At 43.1% G+C, this 20,905-nt stretch overlaps 2 protein-coding genes across 8 annotated transcripts in view; one reads left to right on the plus strand and one right to left on the minus strand.

The window, feature by feature from the left end:
* LOC117063305 (translation initiation factor IF-2-like) overlaps positions 1-13,975 on the minus strand; it is a 54,947-nt gene extending 40,972 nt beyond the window's left edge. Inside the window, exons 1-2 of one of the 3 annotated variants that reach the window (XM_033176989.1) lie at positions 13,200-13,975; positions 1,154-1,400 (exon numbers count right to left, since the gene is read on the minus strand). In XM_033176989.1, coding sequence (XP_033032880.1) covers positions 1,187-1,400; positions 13,200-13,948 — 963 coding nt within the window. In that variant the 5' untranslated portion in view covers positions 13,949-13,975 and the 3' untranslated portion in view covers positions 1,154-1,186. Of the gene's footprint in view, positions 1-1,153; positions 1,401-11,264; positions 12,510-13,199 lie in introns of those variants that run through there. The other 2 variants (XM_033176990.1, XM_033176991.1) reach the window with 2 other exon arrangements.
* TSC22D1 (TSC22 domain family member 1) overlaps positions 13,583-20,905 on the plus strand; it is a 145,013-nt gene continuing 137,690 nt past the window's right edge. Inside the window, exons 1-2 of one of the 5 annotated variants that reach the window (XM_033176984.1) lie at positions 13,583-13,721; positions 14,129-17,200. In XM_033176984.1, the coding sequence (XP_033032875.1) occupies positions 14,304-17,200 (2,897 nt within the window). In that variant the 5' untranslated portion in view covers positions 13,583-13,721; positions 14,129-14,303. Of the gene's footprint in view, positions 13,722-13,768; positions 17,201-20,905 lie in introns of those variants that run through there. The other 4 variants (XM_033176985.1, XR_004428858.1, XM_033176983.1 and 1 more) reach the window with 4 other exon arrangements.

The following is a 20,905-nucleotide window of genomic DNA, read 5'->3' on the forward strand; positions in this document are numbered from 1 at the left end:
GAATTAAATTTAATGGATTTCTTCCCACTCAATGGATTTGACTGCCTAAACTCTTTTGGTCTGAATTTTAAATGATTTCACATCCCCTGTGCACATATTGTGGTGTGGCCATGGGAGACCTGATTGGTGATGGGTGAGAGGTTCAAGGTGGCCTGGGAATGGAAACGGCCCATGAGAAGTTCACATGCAGATAATGCAGTGATGGTTGTACCTGAAACAGCGATCAAAATGGTATTCAATCTGTGTAGAGACTTCAGTCTCTGTTCTTCTGAGGCCTTTCCTGCATAGGACAAGCTTTTAAAATGATCCCCATGTTCCTTCTTGAGAATGGAATTTAAACTTACATTTTAAATCTTTGGTTCAGTGCTTTAAAGTTGATAATTTATTATAATTATCAAAAAAATAAAACCCACTTTCTAGTCCTTCTCTTCATGGAATATTCTATCTGTCACTATGTAGACAATGGCCTGCAATGGAATAAAATTGGTGAATGCTAAATATATAAGATAGAAACACAATTTTATTCTAATATGCATGCTCATTTGCTATCATCACATTTATCAGGGAACGAGTAGCCTCAAATAGTCCTTCAAGTGTGTTGTTATCGTCCCTGTTTTCCGTTAAGTTTTGTGTATTTTCCTGGTCTTACTACTAATATTACTATATTTAGTTATATTGCAAACACAATCTTTTGTAGGCTTTTGCTTTTTTTTTTGGTAGGCTTTTCTCTTCCTAAATGTCTGTCATGAAAAACGAACCAACCAACCAACCAGTCAAATAAACAGCAAAAGCTCAATTACACACACAAAAAATTAAGACAACCAGGAAAACTCAAACTAAGAAGCCGTAATTGCAGTTTTTACATATGTACCAGGCACTAACCATATGCTCAGTCCCCAGCAGATGTATGCATCAATGAGGCCTCACTATCATGGTTTCTAAATTATTTTGCTGTCATTCACATTAAAATCATTCTTATCTAATTTCCAAAGATCCATATTGTGCCTATATGTAATTGGTGGATTAATAGGTATTTACAATTGTTGTAGGGCTTCTTAGTTCAAGGAAAGGCCAGGTTCTTGTCACATGGCCATGAGAAATTAGGCTCGCAGACACTTTGAAAGGTAAGAAAAATGGAATTTATTGGGTGAAAAGGAAAAAAAGGGAAACGGGGGCCTCTCGCTTCCTAGCTGGTTTCCGCCATCACAGATTGAATCCCAGGTTCCACCCCAGAACAGGAGAGGCCAGGCTGGAATCCCAGACTCCTCTCCCATGCAAAGGGCGCGAACTTCCATGGCTCACCCCATTCTCCCGGTGTGCAGGCCAGTTGGAGTTTCTCCCGGGACCCCTTTATACTTGGCTGTCTCACAATGATTTGGAAGTCTCTGATTGCCTTTAACCTGAAGAAAGTATATCTTTGGTGAAACACGAACCAAATTGTTCGCCTACTTCCCATTTGTCCTTTGTTTAGAATAAGATTATGTAAATACACCTCTGAGCTGGGGATGAGGTTTGGGGAAGTTGCCTCAGTTTGTGCCCTCATTGATATGTAAAAACACCATTGCATGGCATTTTTGTCTCCTAAAGAACAGGAAGTAGATATTTAATTAATGACACCAAAGTTGGACCAACCTTATGTTTGTAGTTTTTCTTTTTATTATATACATAAATATATACATACATATATATAAAATTAATAGCGTAGGCCGTGCGCAGTGGCTTACACCTGTAATCCCAGCACTTTGGGAGGCTGAGGTGCATCACTTGAGGCCAGAGGTTCAAGACCAACCTGGCCAATGTGGCAAAACCTCCCCTCTACAAAAAATACAAAAATTAGCCAGGCATGGTGGCACACGCCTGTAATCCCAGCTACTCGGGAGGCTGAGGCACAAGAATCACTTGAACCCAGGAGGTGGAGGCTGCAGTGAGCCAAGATCACACCACTGCACTCCGGCCTGGTCAGCAGTGTGAGACCTTGTCTCAGAAAAAAAAAAAAAAGAAAAAGAAAAAAATTAATAGTCTAAACCAAAAATAAAATTTGAAGGACCCCAAACATCTGAATGGACCCCTCCTCTCAGTCAAGGAGACGCCAGAGTCATCTGAAAATCTAGTTTAGGCCATGAAAGAAGAAGGGGTTGGACATGCCTCATTATACCTCTCTAGAATTAACATCAACACAGACCTTTTTATAGTAGTCTATTCTCTCCAAAGCCTGTTAATGGGAGACTTCATCTGCATGATGAAATGTAGGTTTCTGCAACCCCTTATCAGCAAACCCTTATCATAACCCAGACATTCCTTTCTACTGATAATAACTCTTTTAATCAATTGCCAATCAGGAAATTTTTAAATCTACCTACGACCTGGAAGCCCCATCCCCTCCCTCGGACCTTTGAGTTGTCCTGCCCTTCCAGATCAAACCAATGTAAACCTTACATGTATTGATTGATGTATTATGTCTCCCTAAAATGTACAAAAGCAAGCTGCACCCCAACAACCGTGAGCACATGTCATCAGCACCTCCTGAGGCTGTGTCACAGGTGCATCCCTAACCTTGGCCAAATAACCTTTCTAAATTGACTGAGACCTGTCTCAGATGTTTTCGTTTCACAATAGTGATGGGGTCTCACTAAGTTGCCTAGGCTTGTTGTGAACTCCTGGGCTCAAGCCATCTTCCCCTCTCTGCCTCCTAAAGTGCTGGGTTTACAGGTGTGAACCACTGCACCTGGTCCCTGTTCCTTGTTTTTCTAAGCAGACAAAATCCCATATTTCCCATCTTCTAGTCCTTAACAATGTAGCAGTCCATAAATTATCATATACTTTTTTCCCCTTTTTTTTCCTGAGATACAGTTTCACTCTGTTGCCCAGGCTGGAGCCCAGTAGCCTAATCTCGGTTTACTGCAACCTTTGCCTCCCAGGTTCAAGCAATCCTCTTGCCTCAGCCTCCCAAGTAGCTGCGATTACAGGTGCACACCACCATGTCCAGCTAATTTTTGTATTTTTAGTAGAGATGTGCTTTCACCATGTTGGCCAGGCTGGTCTTGAACTCCTGATCTCAGGTGATCCGCCCACCTCGGCCTCCCAAAGCGTTGGGATTACAGGCCTTAGCCATTGCACCTGGCCCCCTTTACTTATTTTTATCCAGTTTCTGTAGCAGTACTATTCATAAATACACTCATTATGTACTTAGGATGAGCAGAATGATGAATGGTGTTATTAGTTGACTGCTGCTGCACAATTATCACAAAGAAGAAAATAAAATATTACTATTTGGGGGATTCATCAACATGAAAATGGCTGTAATTTCCATTTCTGAGTTATGGTAAGGAAAATGGGAGCAGAGGGAAAAGTACAGTGGAGCAGTGAATGGGAAGGGAAGGGAAGAAGAGTTGGGGACTAGTGTCCAGTATACAATGTATTTGGCATTCAAAAAACTTGACTTGTATATCAAAGCCATTTTGATTATATGTTAACACCTGAGTCTTAAACAAGTGACTCATCTGGCACAACTAGTAATAAGATGAATGTTAAACTAATGTTTTATTAGAAGAGAATTATTGAACACACTGCCAAAGGCTATCCTCCTTGGACATTTTTATAATGTAGAGCTGGCTGGGTGCAGTGGCTCACACCTGTAATCCCAGCACTTTGGGAGGCTGAGGCAGGCAGATCACAAGGTCAGGAGGTTTGAGACCAGCCTGGCCAACATGGTGAAACCCCATCTCTACTAAAAATACAAAAATTAGCTGGGTGTGGTGGCGCATGCCTGTAGTCCCAGCTACTCAGGAGGCTGAGGCAGGAGAATCGCTAGAACCTGGGAGGCAGAGGTTGCAGTGAGCCAAGATAGGGCCACTGCACTCCAGCCTGGGTGACAGTGTGAGACTCCATCTCAAAAAAAAAAAAAAAAAAGTTAATGTAGAGCTGGGTGGAAATGATTTGCCTCCTCTGAAGATCCTACAGATCTGAGAGGCTCTAGGGCCAAAATCTCCCCGTTCTTCCAAAGAAAAGGGTGGCACAAAGAGGTCCTGCTTTCAGTCAATTAATATGTATTCACTGGGAATATATTTCAGCTACAGAATAATTATCATTAAAAATAATTTATGAAACATTTGTATACTGTACTCATTATGTACTTAATTTAAAAAACATATCCATCATAATCAGCAAGGTGGTTTATGCTAACCTTAGTTATATAACAGAATGTGGTTTTTATTGTACTGACAATCATAAATGAAAGAAAATATGTTTCATGTCGGGAGAAATGCAAAATAATAGCAGAACCTTCATTTAATATTAACACTTCAAAAGGAAAGCCTTTTCTAATTTTTAATTTTTTTAGAGACAGGGTCTTTCTTTGTCCTTTAGGCTGCAATGCAGTGGTGCGATCACAGCTCACTATAACTTTACCTCCTGGGCTCAAGCAATCTTCCTGCCTCAGCTTCCTGAGTAGCTAGGACTATGGGTGCATGCCACCGTGACTAGCTAATTTTTAAATTGCTTGTAGAGAGATCTTACTATATTGCCCCCTCTGGTCTCAAACTCCTGGCCTCAAACAATCCTCCTGCCTTGGCCTCCCAAAAGTACTGGGATTACAGGTATCAACCACCATGCTTTACCTAAAATGGAAGTTTTGACCAATAAACACTTAGTAAATGTTTTAGACACACTGACTAAGTCAAAATTGTAAAAATGGATCATTGCATCTGAAATTATCGGTTTTGTATGATTTCTGTGACTTGTCATGCCAAAAATCACCAACTAAGTTTCTTAGAAAATAGTTCTGGAGCTCATTTGACTGGAAGATGCTCATGAATCTCCCCTATTTTTAGGCCAGGATGTAAGCAATTCATTTCCAGAATAAAACACAAAAGCTAAGGATTATAGTTGTAGTCAGTATTTGACATAATGCATTGTCCCTACACAAATGCAAAGCTATCAGAAAAGGAGATACAGATTCAACTCGTATCTTCTTACCATTTTCACTGAACTTCGCTTCTTACAAAAAGAAAAAAAGAAAATGCTTTGGGCATGATGCTTAATGAAAAAGAGTAGTAAGCAAGTTGTTGTTGGCTTAGCTTGGGCAAGGAGAATTTTACAGAGATCAAGTAAAAGAACAGAGAAGGAAATTTAATACCGTTGGACGCCCTTGACCAAAATTTTATTTTATTTTATTTTATTTTATTTTATTTTTGTTGAGACGGAGTCTCGCTCTGTCGCCCAGGCTGGAGTGCAGTGGCCGGATCTCAGCTCACTGCAAGCTCCGCCTCCCGGGTTTACGCCATTCTCTCGCCTCAGCCTCCCGAGTAGCTAGGACTACAGGCGCCCGCCATCTCGCCCGGCTAATTTTTTGTATTTTTTTTAGTAGAGACGGGGTTTCACCGTGTTAGCCAGGATGGTCTCGATCTCCTGACCTCGTGATCCGCCCGTCTCGGCCTCCCAAAGTGCTGGGATTACAGGCTTGAGCCACCGCGCCCGGCCCCAAAATTTTAATAATGAGCTTGTTTTTTAACGCCGTAATGTCTGAACTTTATGTTCTTCAGAAACACCTTGTGAAAAGTTCAGTAGTAAAGTTCGAGTGATCAATTACGTTGACAATGTTACTACATAGTATAGGATTTAGAAAAGTTTTTATAAGAACTTTTAAGTTTCTGCTATATACTTGAAAGAACAAAGAAAACTTAGCACCTTTCTCAAGATGTGTTTAATTGGAAGTATTTCTTTCAAAGCTCTTGTTTTTATTATCAAATAATTTGGGATCAACATTGGGGTAAAACAGAGTATTATTCCCATTTTACTCGAAATATGCCTTGAGTTGTAATATAGTTGTACATCTACCAACCATTTTGTACGTCAGTTATGTCAGTATGTCTCTTGAATAAAGACATTCTTTTGAAACACTGAAGGTAAACCACTAAGTTGGCATTATCATTCCTGTCTATAAATAACTGTGGCAAGAAAGTACCTGGATCTTTCCAGTTTCTGATGGAAAACTTTGTTGGTATCTTTGCAGTTAACTTTATGTTTAACTCAGTGAAGGGGCTGAATCAGTCATATTTTAAATTTTCTTGAGTGTGGTAAGTGTGTATATATTGCATATAAAACAAATCATTTTGATGGGCTTTTTCTCCTAAATCCCATCTCACAATTTTGTCTAAAAACTCTATTAATTTCCTCTTTAATCATTCTAATTTATCCTTCATATAGAAAGGGTTTGTAAACACCTACCATATGTAAATTGTGCTGTTGCATTTAAATTTTTGTGGTCATAATATTTTTGGGATTTTATTTTGTGTCTGACTCCAATTTAGAGTGTATACATTTAGGATTTTCTTTTCTTCTTTTATTAATGGTATTAAAATCAGAAAAGATGTTGGCCTTTAAGACTACTGATTTCCCGTTTTCTACAATGAAAATAACTGGAAACGTCAATTTGAATGTGTTACTAAAAATTATTTAAAAGTATTTTATTAGTGTTCCTACCTCAAAAGATAAGTTAGAGCAGAGGGAGAAAATAAATGATCAAAGGAAATTTCCAGACTAAGGAATGACCCCAGTAAATTCTTTTTTCTTTGAGCTTGAAGATTTGAGATATACCTACATGTTTGTAAATGTAATCTTTAAATACAAAGGAGTATCGGTTGCTTTCATTTTAAAATTTCATTTAATTTCTTTTGAGGCAGGGTCTTTCTCTAGGCTGCCTAGGCATGATGCTTACTGGGCTCACTGGGCTCACTGCAGCCTTGACCTCCAGGGCTGAACCAATCTTCCCACCTCAGCCTCCCAAGTAGCTGGGACCACAGGCACACACCACCACACCCAGCTAATTTTTGTATCTTTTGTAGAGATGGGGTCTTGCCATGTTGCCCAGCCTGGTCTCAAACTCCTGGGCTCAAGCAATCTGTCTGCCTCAGCCTCCCAAAGCGCTGGGATTATAGGTGTGAACCACTGCATCCAGCTGCTTTCGTTTGTTTGTATAACTTGACTTTATTTTTGTTGACAGTGGATGGACAAAGGTCTTATTAGAATCATGATATAAACAAATGTGACAAATGTGTTTATTTCTATAATTTTACATATTCAAAAAATATATAAATACAAATGGGCCCTTAGAACACGTTGAAAAGATTAGGTTATTACTCTCTTATTACTCTCTCTATTCTACAGGCTCTTATGTTCAATAAAGACTAATTGCTAAAACAGGAAAACATTTATCTTGTCCTATATAGATAGCATTTCTCAATTACATGTGATTGATGCCTTTTTTCAAGCATTTGGCATCTGTTTCAATCAGTGAAGAAACCTCCTACTTAAATAATTGTTCTGTTCCTTTATGTCTAACTCCTACATGGCCACAGTAGTCTCTAAAATGTACATTCTTAGAATATCTCTGCATAGGAGAAAATGGTGCTTATAGATTCTTTGGAGATGCCTAATTAGAAAAATTAAAACATGAGTATTCTGTAGAAACTTAACTTGGGAGCATGAGTTGGCAGTAGCCTGAATTAACAATATGCCTTGGAAGCAGCTGTGAAGGGGTGGTTAGACTGCCAGGATTTTCATTTTAGCCCTACCACTCTAGTCAAGTTGTAAGACTGAAACCTACTGGCACCTCACTTTCCTCACTTGCAACATGGGGCAATTTCAGCTCTTTGTATAACTGTGAGGACTGAGTGGGATAGAACACTTACAGCATTGAAAACCAATGTGCAGTATATAGTAGGCATTAAATAAAATTAGCTAACACTGGAGAGATTTGGAGGGCTATTTGATTATAGCCTTTAAAAATATAAATTAATAAATTCTTTTTTCAATGTCACTTCACAGTACTGTAGCAGACATTAGGTTGTGAGAACATTCTCCAAATTAACACATTCATAAATCAGAAGAGTGTAGAAGAATCTATAACATTTACATTGGTTCAAAGAGGGAAAAAGTCTTTTATCCTCTTCATACATAAGAAATGCTGTTTCAAATTAATGGCATATCTTCTTTGGCACTCAAAAGCACTGAAGGAACATTTATTAATTTCAAGAGATTTTTGAAAAATACTTGTCTCTAATGCTCAGACTTTTTCAGAAAAATCCTTAAATACAGAGGCATAGAATCTGATATTAAGAGGACATGAGTATCCAGATTTAGGCATGAATCTTGGAAAAGTTATTTAACTTCCCTGTGATTACTCACTTCTAAAATGAGAATGATAATGTCTTCTCCCTCAAAGGGTAGAATTAAATGAACTAATGTGTATCAGTGTACATTCTGAACCATACATTCAAATAACTATACTTTTCTGTTTTATAAGCATCGTCTCCTTTGAGGATATAAAATTGTTTAGCTGAACTGAAATATACTATTGAAAAACTTAACAAATGCTGCCGAAATTAATCAGTTATAAGCTGAACTGTACTCATTAAAATTGGAATTAAAGTTTTGAAATATGCATTTTGTGATATCGATAGTGATGGCACACTCCTGGTCTCATTAAAATTTGTCAGAGAGCAAATTGATTAATAAACATACTGCAATATCCCCTTGCATTAGGTTCTTCATATGTAAAAATGTGTGATTTTTTGAGTTTATGTCATATTTAAACATCTGACTTTTTTTTCCCAGATGACATATAAAAGCTATAGATAAGTATTAATAATATTACATGACTAAAGCACTGGTTAGCCAGAATAATTACTGGAGTGGAACAGTAGCATATTTTCTGTACACATTTCTCTTTAATAGTATCTATTTTTGTAGCTCAGCCATTTAGAGTATAGGTATTCCCTTCCTGCTCTTCAAGGGCATTGCTTTTAGAGAATTACTTGATTTTAATTGATCTATTTCGCAGTACTCACAAATAGATAAATTGTGTTATAATGTTCAGCAAATTTTCTTTTTTTTTTTTTTGAGATGGAGTCTCGCTCTGTGCCCAGGCTGGAGTGCAGTGGCACGATCTTGGTTCACTGCAAGCTCCGCCTCCCGGGTTCACGCCATTCTCCTGCCTCACCCTCCCGAGTAGCTGGGACTACAGGTGCCCACCACCACGCCCGGCTAATTTTTTGCATTTTTACTAGAGACGGGGTTTCACCGTGTTAGCCACGATGGTCTCGATCTCCTGACCTCGGGATCCGCCCGCTTCGGCTTCCCAAGGTGTTGGGATTATAGGCGTGAGCCACTGCGCCCGACCGCAAATTTTCTTTTTTCTTTTTTTTGAGACAGAGTCTCACTCTGTCACCCAGGCTGGAGTGCAGTACTGCGATCTCAGCTCACGGCAACCTCCCCCTCCCGGGTTCAAGCGATTCACCTGCCTCAGCCTCCCAAGTAGCTGGGATTATAGGCGAGCACCACGTTGTCTGGCTAATCTTTGTATTTTTAGTGGAGAGGGTGTTTCACCATGTTGGCCAGTCTGGTCTTGAACTCCTGACCCCAGGTGATCCGCCCGCCTAGGCCTCCCCAAGTGCTGGGGTTACAGGCATGTGCGACCGAACCCAGCCCAAATTTTCTATTTTTACGGTACAGTAAACACTAAACATGTCAAAATATATAAGGTTGGTTTGTAATGTTGCGACTGGATTTAAGTGAGCACCGCAATAAAGGCTAATCTTTGAGTCAGCAGAAAAGTAATTGAGAGGCTGGGCGCGGTGGCTCATGCCTGTAATCCCAGCACTTTGGGAGGCTGAGTTGCATGGATCACCTGAGGGCAAGAGTTCGAGACCAGCCTGGCCAACATGGTAAAACCCCGTCTCTACTAAAAATACAAAAATTAGCTGGGAGTGGTGGCACATGCCTGTAATCCCAGCTACTCGAGAGGCTGAGGCAGGGGAATCGCTTGAACCCGGGAGGCAGAGGTTGCAGTGAGTTGACATTGTGTCATTGTACTACAGCCTGGGCGACAGAGAAAGACTGTCTCAAAAAACAACAAAAAAGTAATTCAGACGTATAGCCTCAGAATGGAAACAGCTAAAATTCGGCCTTTCAAAAGGCAAAGGATAGCTCTAAGTCCTTGGTTAAAAGGATTTAATGACGTTATTATACATAGCAGTAGGCAATTAATGTTTATGCAATAAAAATCCAGACCTTTTTAATTAGAAGATGATAGCATAACAAAATCTGGGTCTTCAGGTGCCTTCTCCTTGTTTTAATGTATTTGTGTTCATAAATTGCTGGTCGTAAGAATTTTAGAAGGGGAAAGAGAGACCCAGATTTTTGAAACTAGTATTTCCCTAACTATAGAGTTGCCCTTTATATCCTTTTTTTTTTTTTTTTTTTTGAGATGGAGTCTCACTCTATCACCCAGGCTGGAGTGTAGTGGCCCGATCTCGGGTCACTGCAAGCTCCGCCTCCCAGGTTCACACCATTCTCCTGCCTCAGCCTCCCGCGTAGCTGGGCCTACAGGCACCCGCCACCACACCCAGCTAATTTTTTGCATTTTTAGTAGAGACAAGGTTTCACTGCGTTAGCCAGGATTGTCTCGATTTCCTGATCTCCTGACCTCCTGATCCGCCCGCCTCAGCCTCCTAAAGTGCTGGGATTACAGTCGTGAGCCACCGCACCTGGCCCAGTTGCTCTTTATATCTTAGCGGGACTTGATGCAGCCTAAGCAGGCAAAAATTAATACGCTTCAAAAGATCTTATTTTCTTATATCTTATGTTAATTCTAGATTTTGTTTTTTAAACCTTTCTTTTACAAGGAGTAACACCCCAACTCTTCCTCCCCCATCAAAACAGCTCAAACAGAACCCTTTGCTACTGGTCATTAGAATTAAGTATCCGCTTCCATAGGGCTATCTGAACAGCTCTTTTATTGTCAGCTTTGGGTAAGACTTTAATATATGTGTTTATTAAGCCTCAAACCGTATCAGCACAATAATAGTTATTTAGGTGGCCCAAGGGGTGTAGAGCTGCTGTTTGGGGTAATTTAAAACTTTGACTTAAAAAAACAAAACAAAACAAAACAAGAAACCTTTGACTTAAGGCTGCAGTTTGAGAGATCAAGAGCATTTTCTTTCATACTGCAGTCCAAAGAAAGGACATTCCACCCATCTACATCCATTGCAGTTTCAATCGGTTAGGGTAGTTTCCATTTTCCATTCAAAAACTATTGAAAAAGAATGTCAGATTTGCATTTCAACAATGGATGGCAGCGATTAACTTGCAACAAAAGCTGTTGGAGAAAAAAGAAATAATTATTTTTATGAAAACACAAATAGCCATGGTTCTATAAAAACACAACATTCACATATTAATGAATTAATATCAGAGAACAAGTACAGTCTTCTCAAACATATTTGCTTTTTATTACTGTATCACTTCGAATATTTGTGAGAGCCTATTTACTTCTAGCAGAGGTTTACCTTAGCAATATAAAGTTAAAAAAAAAATTAATCCCCAGTTTTTCTTTTCAGTGTGGGAGACCCCAGATAAAGCAACAATGTATCATAGCTTTGATACCGGATAGACGGGATGTTGAGTGTGCACTTCTATTCAATAACATGCAAAAGGTGATATAATTCACTTTTTGAAGGCTTCCCCTTGGAGCAAGGGGAAGAGTTCAGCGAAAACTAAAGGTAAAAAGTTGAATTGACAACTAGAGGTGTATCAAAACTGCAAATGACAATCGTTTTTGCTTTAACAATCTTCTGAAATAGGAATGTAAATCCGTGAGATTTCCTGAATCAGAGGTCTAACCATAAGTGCTGATTCCCCTAACAACCTAAATTTAACAAAATGAAAATTCCTCCCGTACTACAGCTTTTCGGCTTGCTTTATCATTTTTAAATTCTTGGGAGAGACGGACATTCTCGATTATTGGTAAGAAACGCTTAGAACTAGGTTTTGACATGAAATGCCAATAAACTGCCAGTAAATTGCCCCCATTCAAACCTAACATTGCTTCTGTAGAACTACAGTCGGACCCATGAAATGTAACATGTGTGGCTGTGTGTTTTAAAACTGGAATTTCGGATGACTTTTTCTTTTCTAGCCCTAAAAGGCATGCTTATCATTTGTGTTGCTCACATGTCCGGGGCACCTTGCCTCTTGAGTCAAACCAATGGGGGATATAGCCAGGACAATGAACGAAAAAGGTGTCGCTGCTTGGAGACACCTGTTGAGATCAGTCGTTTACAGGGCCAGTCTGCCTCTGTCCTCCAGTTAAGGATGCATTGCAACCACTCCTCGTTAGAGAAGAGCCTACCCCAGAGGAGCTAAGGCAGTTAACTGGAAACAGCTGCAACATCTGTCCGGTAGCCTCGTCCCTGCCCGTGGAAGGGCGAGGAGACCGCATGGCAGCAACTGCACTGCACAAAAGACATCACCTATCACTGGGAGCCACCGGCCTTCCGTAGACCCCGCAGCTCCCGGCGCTGGGGCATCCCCCGAGGAGGCAAGGGCCGGGGGCGAGCCCAGGTGCGGCGAGGGGGAGGAGGTTTCCGCCACGCGCCGGGGAAGAAAGCCTGACTCATGTCGTGGCAGCGGCGGCGGCGGGCTCCTGGGAACTGAAACTCGTGATGCTGTTGCTGCGGAGAAAAGCCTCATTACCCATTCCGCAGGCGGGGGACACCACCCAGGGCGCGCACACCAAGCGCCGGCGCTCCCGCCGCCTCCGCCGGCCCTTCCGCGCCGCGCCCCCTCCTCTGCCGCGTGACCGCGCGCGCCGGTCGCGAGTGTGAAAAGAGCGGACACACCTAGCCTGCGCGCGCGCGGCAGGCGCGCACCCTGCCCACCCTCAACTGACCGAATCACGCAGTCCGACCCGGATTCGCTCCTTCGGCCGAAATTCCCCACCCCCACTATCCCCTCCGCCTCCACCACTCCCGGCTTCGGCGCCTCCGCCAGCCTTCGGCAATTTCCGTCGGGAGACCCGGTGCTCGCCCAGGCCCGAAGACCCGCCGCCTCCTGCCCTGCCAGACCCGGCTTTATGTCTGCGGCGCCGAGGCGCATGCGCAGACGCCATCTTCCCCCTCCTCCTCCGCCTGCCCCCTCCCCCTCCACCACCGCCTCCTCTCGCCGGCGGTCGCCCCTCCTCCTCCTGCGCTCCGCGCTGGTCCCTCCCCTCCCGATGCCGCGAGAGACTGGGGGATACGGTAAAGACGGGGGAGCCGAAGAAGAGCACTAGTAACAACCACCATAGCCCCCTCCCCGCCCGACACCCTCCCTCGGCACCCACCCACTCCCCCGCCCCGTTTGCCGACACCGACCAACCCCACCTCTCGTTCCTTTGAACGGCGTCGGCTGCAGTCGCTGCACCAGCCCGTCTGGCCACCAACGCCGCCGAGAAAGGAGCCGCCGCCGCGGCCCCCTCCCGCCCGGTCGCGGGAGCAGCGGGGTGAGGAAGAGCCGGCTGCGGAGGAAGAGGACAAGAGAGGGTCGCACCCTCCGCCCTAGCGCACGTCCCGCCGCCCTCCGGGGAGGCTCGGGCGCCGGCCCCTTCCTCCCCGAGGACGTGTGCCGAGTCGAGGCGCCTGCCCTGAGGGAGGAAAATGCTCGGGCTCCATGGCTGCCAGTGATGGAGCGGTCCTTGGGCTCCCGCTGCCACCGCCACCGCCGCCGCGCCCCGGCCGTGCTCCGCGAGGACCCGGCGTCTCTGCGCGCCCGCCCGCGCCTCGTTGCTGGGCTCACCGTACCGGGCGCCCCGCCGCCGCCCCGCTCGCAGCCGCGTCGCCCCGGCCTCAGCCGCGGCCAGCGTTTCCTCACCGAGCAGCCGCCGCGAGCCCAGGGGGTTTGAAAGGGTCTGCGGGGCGCGGGGGGAGGGCCGAGCGGGGCCGGGAGGGGAGGCTTGAGCGACACTGAGCTCGGGGCTCGCCTGCGGCGGCGGCCCCGGGGGTGGCGAGGGGAAGGCGACACTTGCTCGGCGCTGCCTCCGTGCAGAGCGGCCGGGAGGGCTTTGCAGCGGCCGCCGCCGCGGCGGGAGGAGGGGGCTGAGGCGGCTTCGGAGTTGGCCGGAGAAGGTGGGCATTTCTCGCGCTTCCTCCCCCTCCTGCGCTCTCCCCCTCCCTCCTGCCCCGCACCCCACGTGAAACGGAATGTAAAGGGGGGTGTGAGGCCAGAGGGGAAAGTGAATGGCGAAGGACTGAAGGGGTCCCCCCTTCGGGTCCCCGGCCGCCCTGTTCACCCTCGTTCATCCTCCTTTCCGAAGCTCGCTCTCGAAGGCAGGAGCGACCGGCGCCTTCGGCTGAGGAGGAGGAGAAGGAGGAATCGCGCCAGGCGGAGCGTTAGGTCCCGTTTTCCTCTCCGGCGTCTCGAATACAAAGATTACGGTGCAGAAGGAAATTGCATTCGCCTCCTCGGCCCCCCGCCCAGTACCCAACACAATGCACCAGCCGCCTGAGTCCACCGCCGCGGCCGCCGCCGCTGCAGACATTAGCGCTAGGAAGATGGCGCACCCGGCAGTGTTCCCTCGAAGGGGCAGCGGTAGTGGCAGCGCCTCTGCTCTCAATGCAGCAGGTACCGGCGTCGGTAGTAGTGCCACATCTTCCGAGGATTTTCCACCTCCGTCGCTGCTTCAGCCGCCGCCCCCTGCAGCATCTTCTACGTCGGGACCACAGCCTCCGCCTCCACAAAGCCTGAACCTCCTTTCGCAGGCTCAGCTGCAGGCACAGCCTCTTGCGCCAGGCGGAACTCAAATGAAAAAGAAAAGTGGCTTCCAGATAACTAGCGTTACTCCTGCTCAGATCTCCGCTAGTATCAGCTCTAACAACAGTATAGCAGAGGACACTGAGAGCTATGATGATCTGGATGAATCTCACACAGAAGATCTCTCTTCTTCAGAGATCCTTGATGTGTCACTTTCCAGGGCTACTGACTTAGGGGAGCCCGAACGCAGCTCCTCAGAAGAGACCCTAAATAACTTCCAGGAAGCCGAGACACCTGGGGCAGTCTCTCCCAACCAGCCCCACCTTCCTCAGCCTCATTTGCCTCACCTTCCACAACAGAATGTTGTGATCAATGGGAATGCTCATCCACACCACCTCCATCACCACCATCACATTCATCATGGGCACCACCTCCAACATGGGCACCACCATCCATCTCATGTTGCTGTGGCCAGTGCATCCATTCCTGGTGGGCCACCCTCAAGCCCAGTATCTAGAAAACTCTCTACAACTGGAAGCTCTGACAGTATCACACCAGTTGCACCTACTTCTGCTGTATCATCCAGTGGTTCACCTGCATCTGTAATGACTAATATGCGTGCTCCAAGTACTACAGGTGGAATAGGTATAAGTTCTGTTACTGGCACCAGTACAGTAAATAATGTTAATATTACTGCTGTGGGTAGTTTGACTCCTAATGTGACAAGCAGCATGCTTGGTAATGCTAATATAAGTACAAGCAATATTCCTAGTGCTGCTAGTGTGAGTGTTGGGCCTGGAGTTACCAGTGGTGTTAATGTGAATATCTTGAGTGGCATGGGCAATGGTACTATTTCTTCCTCCGCTGCTGTTAGCAGTGTCCCTAATGTAGCTGCAGGGATGACTGGGGGATCGGTTTCAAGTCAGCAGCAACAACCAACAGTTAACACTTCGAGGTTCAGAGTCGTGAAGTTAGATTCTAGTTCTGAGCCCTTTAAAAAAGGTAGATGGACTTGCACTGAGTTCTATGAAAAAGAAAATGCTGTACCTGCTACAGAAGGTGTGCTGATAAATAAAGTGGTGGAGACTGTAAAGCAAAATCCGATAGAAGTGACTTCTGAAAGGGAGAGCACTAGTGGGAGTTCAGTGAGCAGTAGTGTCAGCACACTGAGTCACTATACAGAGAGTGTGGGAAGTGGAGAGATGGGAGCCCCTACTGTGGTGGTGCAGCAGCAGCAACAACAGCAACAACCAGCTCTCCAAGGTGTGACCCTCCAACAGATGGATTTTGGTAGCACTGGTCCACAGAGTATTCCAGCAGTTAGTATACCACAGAGTATTTCTCAGTCACAGATCTCACAAGTACAGTTGCAGTCTCAAGAACTGAGCTATCAGCAAAAGCAAAGTCTTCAGCCAGTACCTCTGCAAGCCACTATGAGTGCTGCAACTGGTATCCAGCCATCGCCTGTAAATGTGGTTGGTGTACCTTCAGCTTTAGGTCAGCAGCCTTCCATTTCCAGTTTGGCTCAACCCCAGCTACCATATTCTCAGGCGGCTCCTCCAGTGCAGACTCCCCTTCCAGGGGCACCACCACCCCAACAGTTACAGTATGGACAACAGCAACCAATGGTTTCTACACAGATGGCCCCAGGCCTTGTCAAATCAGTGACTCAAAATCCTGCTTCAGAGTATGTACAACAGCAGCCAATTCTTCAAACAGCAATGTCGTCTGGACAGCCCAGTTCTGCAGGAGTGGGAGTAGGAACAACAGTGATTCCTGTGGCTCAGCCACAGAGTATCCAGCTGCCAGTGCAGCCCACAGCAGTCCCAGCACAACCTGCAGGGGCATCTGTCCAGCCTGTTGGCCAGGCTCAGGCAGCAGTGTCTGCTGTACCTACTGGCAGTCAGATTGCAAGTATTGGTCAGCAAGCAAACATACCTACTGCAGTGCAGCAGCCCTCTACCCAGGTTCCACCTTCAGTTATTCAGCAAGGTGCTCCTCCATCTTCGCAAGTGGTTCCACCTGCTCAAACTGGGATTATTCATCAGGGAGTTCAAACTAGCGCTGCAAGCCTTCCTCAACAATTGGTTATTGCATCCCAAAGTACCTTGTTAACTGTGCCTCCCCAGCCACAAGGAGTAGAACCAGTAGCTCAAGGAGTTGTTTCACAGCAGTTGCCTGCAGTTAGTCCTTTGCCCTCTGCTAGCAGTATTTCTGTTACAAGTCAGGTTAGTTCACCTGGTCCTTCTGGAATGCCTTCTGCCCCAGCAAACTTGGTTCCACCACAAAATATAGCACAAACCCCTGCTACCCAAAATGGTAATTTGGTTCAAAGTGTTAGTCAGTCTCCCTTGATAGCAACTAATATAAATTTGCCTTTGGCACAACAGATACCACTAAGTTCTACCCAGTTCTCTGCACAATCATTAGCTCAGGCAATTGGAAGCCAAATTGAAGATGCCAGGCGCCCAGCGGAGCCCTCCTTAGTTGGCTTACCTCAGACTATCAGTGGTGACAGTGGGGGAATGTCAGCAGTTTCAGATGGGAGTAGCAGCAGCCTAGCAGCCTCTGCTTCTCTTTTCCCGTTGAAGGTGCTACCGCTGACGACACCCCTGGTGGATGGCGAGGATGAGAGGTAAGATCATGTCATATTTCTGGAGACATTCAACAGATTTGAAGTTAATCTATTTAGTAGCTACATGTGTGTACAAAATAAGTTCAAAGCATTGCATATTTTCATTTTTGTATGTGAAAAATGCGTTTTTATGGGAAGTTTTATAGAGCAAGAGTTATGGAATGGTTTCAGAGTGGGTAGGAAATAGTAATATGTAAACAATATTTTCAGAATAGTTGTTGAGCATGGGTTCACATTAAAAATAGGTTTGGGGGCACCAAGTGGTTTTATTATCTATAAAATGCTTTTTAGAAATACTAATTGTGGAAAGCTTAATTTTTTGCTAGCCCACATAATAGTTAATCTATTTTGAGCTGCTAAAATAATTTCTTGGGGGGTTGTGGTTCCCATGTTTGTTCTCCTTTACTAGACATCCTTTTTTCATTTCTACTGTGTTTGATCTTAGTCTGTGAAAGATATTGTCGCCTGCTTTTCCTAGTCAGATACAGTATGAAAGATGACTTAATCTGGGTTATATAGGTTGCCCTTATACCGCAACTGACCAACTTTTGCGTACTTATTTAATGGTCATTTTATCTGAACAGTAAAGGAATGGGAATCTTAAAGTATTTTGTGGGAAAGGAGGACATAAACTATCAAAATAACTAGATTTATCTTGATAGTATGCTGTACATTTTTTCTTTTGGATGGTAGATCAAGGTGGTAGCCATTTTAAAGAATAGAAGAAAGTAAGTCTTGGAGGATTGAATTTATAGAGACATGAAAATAAGACTTTGGTCTCCAGCTAATCTCCACCTGTTCCTTTTTTTCCTTACCAAAAAGATACAGAAAGCCTAAAGTACATTATTAAACCAAGCATTTTTTTCACTTAGACTGAAAATAATATGCCAGTAACTCTTACTGAATCCAATTGTGTCTTTGAAGCTGACTGGCTAGAAAAGTTGTGAAATCTTTCATGTTTCTACATCGTTTTAAACCCTACTTGATTTTTAAAGTAATGTTCTTTCACAAATTTGCCAGTCTGTTACTAACCTTGATTAAAATACTATTATAGGAGTTATGAAAAGACATCATTTTCACTGTGGAATTTGGAGTAAGCATGCAAGATATTTAATTATTTTAGTATTGGAGGGTTCTGTGAGTGAACTTTCATCAAGCCAATATAAGCATTTATATTTTATATGTATGTTTGTGGGTTTTGCTTTGGAAAAATTGAGCATATTGCAAAATAATTGTAATTTTAGGAAAAAAAAGGTCAAATGTTTCAGTGAGGTTTTTGTTATTTAGTTGTTTAAAAGATAAGGTAAAGACATGGTTAAATTGATAAAATCTTGTCTTTCAGGATTTTTATTATTTTTCTGATAGTCATGTAATTAAAACCTTGTTACCTAACCAAATGTATTCTGTATTATTTGTGCAAAACTCTAGTCTAAAAGATAAACTTTTAGGAGGTACTTTCCTTAATTGTTCCATTATTGTTGTTAAACCTTTAATTTTCTCATGCTAATACTCACCTGTAATTTTAAAAGAATTATTTACCGCAATTATTAATGTTTTTTAAGTCAAAAGGTTATGATTTGAGTGAAGCCTATGATTTGAATATAGCCTAAAAACAGCTATGTTATGTGGATGCTAAGTTTAGAGAAATAAAAGATGGGTAAAATACACAAACGAAAACACTCATTTTGAATTCAAACTTGCCTTGATTTTGTAATTACCATTTGTGGTCCCCTGGCTTGTCTTTCACCTCTTTCTTCCTATTGGTAGGACATGATAGGATTTTCCACGGCTTGCTGTTCCAGACAAAGTCAGATGATGCTACTTTCAACTAGATTTTTAATTATAGGAATAGGGTCCTAGTTTAAGATATTAATATAAAATTAATTTTTCCAGATAATAATCGAGAAAAGGATTAATAAACAAATTATGGAAATTATGGAATTCTAGAAAGGGACAAAAAGACATGGGAAATAAGGAAATACTGATCTAATATAACAAGGTGTCTTCAGACACTGTACACATTCAATTATAATTATGTTTACCAGTCTCTCCCACAAGACCAGGAGTTCCTCAAGAGCAGGGACTGTTTTGAATTTACTACCTATTTGGGCCTTGGTTAGTTAACATCAAAGTTTTGTGATTAAAAACCAGAAAATTTTTGTTTTAGCCATATCTTAAATTCCGTAAAATCAGAATGTAACCCTAAAACACCTTGTAAGATCAGAAAATATATATATTATATTCTTATGTTTTACTGAAGATTATTTCTTTTATCACTACAGTTTGGAAAAAGAAATTAATTTCATTTAAATTTGCCCTTGGAAGATAAATTAAGAATAACTACAAGAGAAAACGGTGATATGATTTAAAAACTTTTAAAACCTTTCTTCCCATGGTAGCCTCTGTGTCACTTGCATCTTGTGGGCTTGGTCACCATTTGTCTCAGGATAGAGAGACTACATATATAATTTTAATATTGTGAATCAGGAAATGTGTTAACAATATAACTTGGCTAGTAGGACATATGAGGATGGTTATCTTTTAATCATCTTTTGAAATAATACTCTAACACTTTAGATTATAAAATGTTTAGACATGTGGAAAGTGCCTTCAGTTGATCACTGGGAGAGGCTATAAACATGGATCAGGGTGTTAAGATTATGTATCTTGTTTAAAAAAAAATCATTTAAAAGGTCTTAATGTCAGGCCATGTGTGGTAGCTCACACCTGTAATCCTAGCACTTTGGGAGGCTGAGGTGGGTGGATTGCTTGTGCCCAGAAATTTGAGACCAGCCTGGGCAACATGGCAAAACCCTGTCTCTACAAAAAAAATAACAAAAATTAGCCAGGCATGGTGGCGCATGCGTGTAGTTCCCTGCTACCTGGAAGGCTGAGGTGGTAGGATCACTGGAGCCCTGGAGGTCAAGGCTGCAGTCAGCTGGGGTCACACCACTGTACTCCAGCCTGGGTGGCAGAGCAGGACCCTGTCTCAAAAAAAAAAAAGTCTTAATGTCTTAGACTATAACATGAACCGTGAATTCTCCTTTATAAGAATGGGAAAATACAGGTACTTCATCTTTTATGTTTTGTGACTGTTATTATTAGCACAGCCTCTTAATGTGAAATGGGTCAAACTTCCATATATCCTTCAAGACTTAGCTCAGATGTTCTCTTCAAAGCATTCTTTTCACTCGAGGATGTTGTTTCCTTAGCCCTTTTAATATTCCTCTATTGAAGCACTGTATACGTTTATTTATAATTATGTTTACCAATCTTTCCCACAAGACTAGAAGTTCCTCAAGGGCAGGGACAGTGTTTTTTTGAATTAATTAGCAGACATTTCTCTGATTTTTTTTTTTTTGTCATGATTTGAAGTTTATATTGTCCCTCATCTTAAGCACAACTGTGAGAGATGCAGGATCATATAATTTATGCACCAAATGGAAAGGAAATGGATAAAAAGACTTGCTTTTTTGTACCTCTCTTCAACATTTTTAAGTGAATTGTTGTCTGTCTTCTAAGTACAGTGCCTGTTTTATAGTAGGTCCTCAAATATTTAAGAGGCATGCATGTTACTTATAAAATAGGAGTAATACTCATTTTGCCTACTTCTGGGGATGGCAGTAGTATCAGTTAAAATACTTTAACTAAAATACCAAATTATAATTTTTAAAGTTTTTTTTCAAGATATACATGCACAGTTTA

Source organism: Trachypithecus francoisi, unplaced genomic scaffold (genome assembly GCF_009764315.1).
Source record: "Trachypithecus francoisi isolate TF-2019V2 unplaced genomic scaffold, Tfra_2.0 Lachesis_group18, whole genome shotgun sequence".
NCBI classification, from domain to species: Eukaryota; Metazoa; Chordata; class Mammalia; order Primates; family Cercopithecidae; genus Trachypithecus; species Trachypithecus francoisi.